We start from the raw sequence: 9,024 nt of genomic DNA, 5'->3' as shown, positions 1-9,024 counted from the left end.
TTCTAGATGAAAACCCAGAGAGGAAGAATTCGGCCACCCCTGACATGTGCCCAAAAGCTGAGCATCAGCAGCTGCAGGTACTGATTGTTAAACAAAGTGACCTTCCAAAAAACTGCTCTTGCTGAGACAGGAGACTCCCTGGGAAACAGAGCTTTTCTCCATGTTTTCATCTATCCCCATCTTTGTACTGCTTCCCAACTGTAGTTTAAAAAATTATATATTGATTGATATTTTGTAATCACTGCTTTGTTATTTTTAGGCTGCTGCAGTCTAGAAAAGACAGACAGTTAACCGCAGCTCTCAGACCAGCGGGTTTACATTCTTTGCAGGCAACAAGAAAACGAGTTTCCTCAAGCCTTGCTCCTTCCTGCTCAAAAATTAGAGCAGGGACTCCCCATCTATTTCTGCTCATTTTATTTTTGCTCCAGAAGCAGAAAGGCAAAGGGCAGCTGAGCTGAGGGTAAATTCTGAATTCCCAGCCCCAGGGAAGTGTTTGCAGCTCTCTGCAACAGGGGATTCACACACCTTCAGCACACAGAATTTCGGCTGGAGGTTTGGCATGTAATTAGGAGTTACACAGTTAAGAGCTACCAGAGCCAGCCCCATGCTTAGCACAACTAGCTGGAAAAAAAAAAGGGGGGGGGGGGGGGGCCAAAAAAAAAATTTTCAAGTTTGGAAAATTAAGATTTTTTTTGTGCCTTTGGAAAAAAAACCCCAAACCTCTTTGAATACAGTTTTAAGTTTAACTTGATTAAATGTATAGAATCCATTTAAAACTACCAAAATAATGAGGTTTTGATCAATGAAAAGGAATAGGGGCAAAGAACCTCTGTCCTAATCTTGGGCAAGCGCTGACATATCAAACAGAAATTTCCTACTGTAAACAATGGTGAAAATAATAATAATAACAATAATTAAAAAAAAAAGTCCCAGCTAGCTTCACAAACAAAAGATCTGCGAAAAGAGAGACAATCTGCTTTGACTCCAGCAGAAGCTTGTTGTGATAATCTATAGCTTTATGTGCTTTTCTTCTTCCCTTAATATTTGTTAAAAAAAAGTTTTTTAAAATCTAATTTTTCTTCACAAATCAGCCCTTTTCATTTAGAAAATTTCCACCTGGGATATTTTGATAATTCCAAATCTTATTTCACAAACATTTTTCAAATAAGTGGCCATCAAAGCTCACTGTTGCACAAAGAAATCAGTGTCACTCAGCCAGTCTTCTGGCAGGGGAAAAAAAAAAAAAAAGATTAATTCAAAAAGTTCCAGCTGTCCCAGAAGCACAGACAGGGTTGGTGTTTTACTATAACCCAAACAGTTTTCAGCAAAGCCATTTTCAGTTTTGTCAGTAAATCGGCTTGTGTTTTCTACCCCATCTAGCCCTAGACTGTGTGTAAGCTGTCCTCGGCGGCGAGGAGGGGGCTGCCTCCCCCGGCGCTGGGCTCCCGCTGGCCCTGTGCCGAGTCAGTAGCCCCAGTTATAAGCTTTTTATTTCTGGTGGGTTGGTTAATTAGGAGCACATCTGAAAATACTGGTCTACAGTCCCAGTGAGGTAATTAAAACGATCCTATATATGGGTATTTGCAGGGTCAGAACCTCCTTTTATTATCAATTATACAAACTGTATTAGAGGACACATACACTCGCCAGAGTCTTCCTCTAGCAAATGCCATATACAGGTCACTCTTGCAGATGCTGCTGCAGGAAAAATAGCATTAAACATACAACAAACTTCCCATAGATGGGACAATGCAGCCTAAGAAAAGCTGCATGTGGTCTCTACAAGTACTCACACAGAAACTGGGGTATGCACGTACGGCAAGGGACCAAACGTGTTGGCCCATGCCCAGGAAAAAGCACAACTGCAGGCTCTATTCAAGACAGGAGGCTCCAGCAAAGACCCTTCAGCCTTTCCCTGGGCCCGTCCCTCCTCAGAGATAAACTAACTGATCCTCATTTGGATGACTCATGTGCTTAACTAATTGGCTAAATGGGGGCCAGACCTCTGGTTCCCTCCTGCCCACATAGTTTGCTGAGCTGGGACCAAACCCAGACAACCGCAGCCCATCCAGCTGGGCTTCGTCTCTTCCAGCTCCACACAGATGTTTAATGCTCCGCTTGCTCGTGCAACGATGGTGCTTTTCTGCCCCCGCCCCTGATTCTGCCTTCGAAAGCTCAGCACATCCATAGCCAACCCAACGAGATCAATAGCTCTTGGTCCCTGGCAGCGTTGCGGGCGACAGAGATGTGCACGACCACGGTGCGCTCTCCTGCGATGCCCGTGTGCCCTCGGCTGCAGGTATCACACAGGCTTTCCCCCTCCAGCCCAAGTTCACTCTACCTTGGTCCGTATTTCCTAGATACAGGCAAACAGTGGAAAAAACATTTCTTCCTAACTCCCGTTTCACATGTGGGATTCGCTGTATTTTGAGATAGAGGGAAGGGGGAAATTACTTTCAAGGTGTCTTAATGCAGTTTTGTTCCTGTTGCCAAATAGATATAATAGGAAGAATTAAATCAGCCTTCAGTGAGGTATGGATGGCCCCAGGATATGGCTGAGGTGATGTCAGTCTACAAAACATACCATTATATGTCATTGTTTCATGTCATTGCTTATTGATTTAATTCCATCATATTTCAGGCAACTTTTATTGTCTAGGTACAGATCATCATATTAATAACTGGAAGCACATATGCAGATATCAAAAACACCTCCTGCCACTAAATCAATTTTTAAAATGAATCCAGGAGAAATATTTTAACAGAAAGCCCTTCCAGAAGCAATTGTTCCAGGGACAAGAAAGACCGGACGACTATTTTTCTGGTTCCAATGTTACATATATTGTCATTTCATATCAAGATTTCTTTTTTTTCTTTCAGTCTTTTTTTTTTTTTAACAGGAAAGATTGATAAGAAAAGGAGGAAGTTAACAGTTTTGAGAACAAGGTGTAGCTAAATATTGTATCTAAACACATGCCCTCGAATGTGCATTATCATACATTCAACTTTGCTGGGGAACATTTTGGAATATGAACTGAATAACGTGGATATTATAAAATGGCTGTCTTGGAATTAAATTTTAAGATATTGATGTGTCATAATAATAAAATAGAAAACACTTTTAATATCAACAGTGAGCTCCATCATCCTTTTTTTTTATTATTTTGTGGTTGGTGCTTTTTCCTACGCAGAAACCTTGAAAACAAAAACGTACACTGCAACAAACTGTAAACCATTAAAGATTTGTACACAGCAATGTCTCCCAAACGAGTAAGCCCTAAGCCCAGAATTATCTTTGTAGCCGAAGTTGGGCACATATTAAATAATTAGGTTAATCAGCTCCTAAAAATCTGTCTGTGGTATGAAACAGAATTAAAACAAAAGAATTCTGTGAAATTTATCTCAGAAAAAAACCACAAGGTATTTTATTTTAGCGTTTTTGAGGGGCATCTTTTTTTAAAGATACTTCCCAAAACGTGTGTTTTCTGTATTTACTTATTTTCCTGTGTTTTATCTTTTTTTTTTTTTCTTTTTTTGGCTTTTCGTCTCTCCATCGCTGCAAATGTTTCTCTGTGTTCGCTCATGTATTGGACTGCAGGATGGGAAAGTCCTGCAGCACCATAAATTTTCAGCCCTACCCTGCAACAAGAGATTTTGTGTAAAGCAGGCTATTCACACACTGCCTTAAGCTCCCAGCCACGCTGCACCCAGAGGACCCAGCTTCCAGGAGCGCTATCGACCGCCGGCTATCAAAGGCTCGGGGTATTCTGTCGCCCACATCCCACGGCAGCCTGGCCCCCAGGGCGACGTCAGGCGGCCCCTGCCAGCGGCTCATGGCTGGGCGCCCCTTTCAGTCCTCTCCTCCAACATCCTTTACCCAGTAATTCCCAGTGCTGGAAGGAAACAGCAGGCTGAAGTCAACCCAGCTTCCCTGGCTGTGAGGCTGGGAGTCTCCCCCAAGGAAGCAGATGGGAGTTTTCCCACTGGTTTGATTTTCCTCTGAGAAAGGCTTGCCTAGATGGGGACAACATCCCTGAGTAAGGCTGAGCATGAACGGAAAACAGGGTCCCTAGAATAATTCCCTGCAAGCTTGTTTCTAAAATATACTCTTACACATTTCTTTATAACCAAATTCCCCTTTCCATATAAAGTCTCAGACACGAACATCTCTAGACTCTCCCAGCCCAGGCAAGACCCCAATCCAAGGTCTCATTCAAGAAATTATTCAACATGAGTTTAAGGCCAAGCCCCTGCGCAGTTCCTGCCACCCCCAGCAAGCCTCCCAGAAGGGCTTTGATTAAAGCGGGCGCTAAATGCACTGCTGGGTTGAAGCCTGAAAATGTTTACAGGATTGGGGATTAGAATACAGCAAATCACCTCTGGAGCTTCCAAAGCCAAGTGGACCTGAGCAAAGTCAAATGGAAACGCTAACTCTATTTTCATTTAAAAAAAACAGCAGAGACTTCAGCAGTAGTTGTAGATACGCTGTCTCCTCTCAGGGAACTAATAGGCAGGGAAGAGCAAGGCTTTAAATGATTTATTCAGTACCCTGGAGATTATTTTTTTTTATTTTCTTTTTCATTTCCACATAAATTACACAAGCACTTTATAAAATGAATACACATAAAACACCTTATAAGTGCATAACTTAAAAAAACCAAATGAACGAATGACTTTAAAAATCTCACTGAAAATAGGTTTTCTGATTGCTTGTTTGTACTAGCTGCTTAAATTGGCAGTGCTGTTTTAGATTATAAGTAACTGAAAAATATATACTGTATATATATATATATATATATTCCTGGCATTTGCTATAAGAAGTGCTTTGTTTAATTTTGTCTCATTCCCTTGGTACAATTAAAGAAACAACTAAGTTAAACAGTTGAGAGTGAAACCAATTCTTTACCATCAGGAACTGCCTTCTAAAGGGAAACAGGTAAAATAAAACATTGGACAACATTTTGCAAATGATATGGAAATAATCCATGGAAAGAAACTGCATTACCCTCGCAAACTGCCACCAAGGTCTTCTTGTTATTAAAATACACGCTGATGGGCACGGAGTCTGTGGCAGCCGGGGACAGTTTGGGCTCTTCATACAATTGAGATATCATATTTACCATCCTCAGGAGTCTGTCAGATCCTTCTCTTATTCCCCCTTTGCAAGAAAAAAATTAATGAAAAAGGGGAGGAGAGACAGCGAGGTGAGATCCGAAGGGTTCCCATCTGGCGCAAGCAGAAATTGCTGCTATTTCCTCCATTTGTTGCATCCCCGAGCGTCTCCGGCGCGGACGACCTGAGGAGGTTCGCAGCAGAGACGCACTTTCCAGGGAGCCTCCTCCTTTTGTTTCAAGCCGTCAGTCCAAAGTATACATATATATATATACATACACTTTTTTTTATATATATATATGGATATATAAGGGTGACCCCAGGCTTTGCACTGCCACCAGCAGAATCCAAAGGAAGTTTTCTCTCCCCCAGCTGGGTGCACACCGGCAGTCATGTCTGTCAGGGCTGGGCTTTTGTCTGGCAGCACGTCAGCAAGTTCACGGTCAGCACTGAAGACTTTCAAGAGAACAAAAGGGTTGAGGGGAGGTGAGACACCACCGCTGCTCCAGCAACCCCATGGGTGGGGAGAGTTTCTGGGGTGGTTTCCCTTCCTTTCGGTCTTCGTGGAGGCTTTCCCCAGCCAGACACGTGGGATGCACATGTGGCCAAAGGACCGTGGGGTGCCAGCCTTCCCTGGGGAGAAACAGGGATGCCACGCATCCCACCAGGGATGCCACGTGTCCCCCCGGGGACAGCCCCGCCGGCAGAAGGTGCACATACCGCTGGCAGGTGCCAGCCTTATTCGCAAGCGGAGGCGACAGTGGTGACGCTGGTGATCTTGGTGGAGTCATCAGACCAAGGCTGGAGGTTCTGGAGGGCGAAGAGAGAGGAGTTGTGGACACAGATGGGGTCGGCTTGGATGGGCTGGTTGATGGTTTTTTGGAAGGCCTCCTGCTGCAGCTGCATGAGGATGCGGTTCGCTTGCTGCCGCTCGGCCTCCCGCTCCTCCGCCGTCTGCCTCCTAGGAGAGAGAGAGCGGTTAGGGGGGCCTGGGGGAGCAAAGGAGGGTTATCTCCAGAGAGGATAGGTTACGCTGAGTGCTTAGGGCTGGAGGGGGGTAGGAAAAGAGGGCACCTAGCCACAGCGTGGTCCCACATCCCCTGCACAAACTGCCACTAAATCCCATAAACTGGGGACTGGGGCTGTCTATCTTACTGGCCCCAGCAAGAATTGCTCTGATCAAAGACAGCCAGGAGCAGCCCACACCTCTGGTTTATTTTCCGCCATGGGAAAAATCCAAGCAGAGCCAAAACAGCCAAAGGGGCACACAACAGTGTTGCAAAAGGTACAATTCCCTGCAAACATGTTCTGCGCCCAGCAGTGAGAGCCAAGCGCACAATGTCGCAGTGACGAGGATGGGGCAGGAGCAAGGTGAGACATCACTGACTGGCCGTGCCACACAGCTGGGAGACAGGCAACATCCCCCTGGGCATCCCCTTCCCAGCACCCAGGTCTGCCATCTCCTCCGCTGGGCTGCGGTGGCCAGCTGTCGAGACTCTGGATGAAGGCAACAACACGCCCACGGCAGGCAGGACAAAAATCAGCAAAATATCAGCTAAACAGTAGAAACGCATTTTTAGCAGCAAGAAGAATCAAAGCCCAGAATAAACTGTCTGGGCAGGGTGAAGGAGGGTATTTTTAAGAACAGGTTGGACACACATCTGTCTGGAATGACACTGGCGGGGCTGATCCTGCCGAGGGGGGGATTAGGGGGCCTGCAGGGTCCTTTCCAGCGCTGGTAGAGTCCCAGCTCTGGGCTGTCTGGGAGGAGGGGATGGGATAGGAAGAAACGGCCTGAACACACTTAAATCCACAATGAAAATCCCAGCCACCCCTTGCTTGGATAGCAGGTCAGTCTGGAGACTGCAGCCTGCGGTCACCTCTGCTTTTACTGTGAACATCACCTGGCACCTCTGGTGACACTGCTGGGGCGGCTCACAGTGCCAGTCCCAGGATGATCCCCAAAGCACCCCCTCCCTCCCTCACACCCCAGGGCCCAGCTGAGGCTCTCCTGGCAGCTTCAGTGGATCAGTGACGGGGGAAACGGCAGCTTTTTAATTTAGCAGCTCAGGGGGATGTGACATGTCTCATCTTCTTTGGCTGCAGGGACTGGAAGTGGCAGCTCCGAGCTCTGCAGTGACATCTAAGAGCACAGGGCAGGGGGTCCCTAGGTCCCCACCGGGGGAAATGGGTGAGGGCTGGATGTGGGTGATGGGCCTCCGGGGCACCTGAGCCTCCAGGCGTGTGGCCAGGGCTCCTGCCCGGGAGCAGGTAGCTCAGGGCTTAGTCCCTGCTCTAATCACTGTGTCAACATCTCAGTCAGACATCCCGGGGAGAGGGGGCTCAGAGCAGCATCAGCCCTCCCTGCTCAGCCCAAGAGCAGCTCCATCTCTGCCTCGATGAATATTTAATGACTCCCTGCACAATGAAGAGAAGCTCCAGGGGGAGGGAAGGAGCCCTGTGTCCAGGGCGGTCAGGAGCACGGTGGCTGTGAGCACCCAAATATCCCCCCGCTCCAAGCAGCTGGCCCATTCATGCATTCATGTCAGGCTGGGATTTGCAGGTTCAAATCTGCCTGGAAGGAACTAAACCTCGATGCCTGTGTCTCAAGCAAGAGCCCCAGTCTGGGGAGGGGATCACACAGCCACCTCACTCCAGAGACATCCAAGCAACGAGCAGAGGGGGGACTCTCCTCCCCTAGCATGCATTTATTTAAGCAGTTAAAGCCCTCAGAGGGCTTAAAGCAACTTTCTTTTCTCAGATATTCCCCACTGCCTAGCTCACACTGCGCCTGCAAGTGGCTCCTTCCAGCACCTAGCGCTCCAGGCACCGCTTAGAGCCCACTACCCTGCGCAGGGGCCCGGGGCGCCGAGCCAGGCCTGCCATCGGCCGGGGTATCTGCATCTCCACCACAACACCCAGCATGCACAGATGCAAACAAGCAGAGCTTACAAGCGCGAGACCCTCTGGATCAGGCTGGTGGGGATTCTCCCATGTCTAATACGACGGCTGAGGTCACGCTGTAGCCTTTCCCTTAGGCAGAACCAGGGTTTTGTTTCTCTTTACCCAGCTATTTTTTGCCTAACATATGAATAGGTTTGTATCCTCTGCTTCTCTGCCAAAGGGGGCTGAACTTAGCCAACAGACGCAAAGAGTATTGACAGACAGATGGAGAGCCAGCCAAGCTGCATTTGCCTCGCTTCCTTAGGAAACCAGGTTAGAAGACATAGCTGACCCTGTTTGCAGGCCACGGCAGGAGTGCTCCTCCTCCAGGACTCTGCTCCTGGCCGACAGAGATCACTCCAGCTAGAGACTTCCTGGCACTGGGGGAGCTGATCTTCCTTCTTTAGGGAAGGACTTGCTGAGGGGGGATTCACCCACACCCTTGGATTCAAGTCCCTTGTCCCCCATTTCTTACCCAATCCCAGTATCCCCAGGCAATCACCGTCCCATTCCTGCCTGCGCCCAAGGCTCAGCACCCAGTAACACCCCCTTCTCTGACCTGCACGGGGAGCTGCCCCTTGCCCAGTCTCCTCCCCGCCCGCAGGGTGCCTGTCCCCAGCCCGGCGCAGGGCAGGGGATGCTCCCAGGACTGGGGTGCCTTCCCCGGGGACACTCCAGGGAAGCTGCAGCCTGGGAAGGGCAGGGTCACGGCAACAGAACCCGGGAGGCTCCGTGTGAGCCTGGCCTCCTCTTCCTCTCCTGCCCGGCTTCACCGGCACGCCCGGCAGGAGAACAAAAAGAAAGCGTTTTGGCAAGGAGGTGCCGTACACCCCGCGGGGCTGAAAATCTTCGCGTTATGCAGAGCCCTATATCCTGGCAGCAGGATGCGGCCCCAGCCGCGCTCCCACGCCGGGGTGCGGCCCTGCCCCGGCGCCGGAGGGTCCCGCTGCCCCCGCGGCCGCGCACCGG

General features: G+C 48.7%; 1 protein-coding gene across 1 annotated transcript in view; it reads right to left on the bottom strand.

Annotated features, from left to right (window-relative positions):
- Positions 1-5,850: 5,850 nt before the first annotated feature.
- TLX1 (T-cell leukemia homeobox 1) overlaps positions 5,851-9,024 on the bottom strand; it is a 6,296-nt gene continuing 3,122 nt past the window's right edge. Inside the window, exon 3 of the mRNA XM_010564829.1 lies at positions 5,851-6,073. Coding sequence (XP_010563131.1) covers positions 5,851-6,073 — 223 coding nt within the window. The remainder of the gene's footprint in view (positions 6,074-9,024) is intronic.

Source organism: Haliaeetus leucocephalus, unplaced genomic scaffold (genome assembly GCF_000737465.1).
Source record: "Haliaeetus leucocephalus isolate CR32 unplaced genomic scaffold, Haliaeetus_leucocephalus-4.0 Scaffold184, whole genome shotgun sequence".
NCBI lineage: Eukaryota > Metazoa > Chordata > Aves > Accipitriformes > Accipitridae > Haliaeetus > Haliaeetus leucocephalus.
Note: the sequence above shows the minus strand (reverse complement) of the source record. Positions and strands in the feature narration are given on the sequence as shown.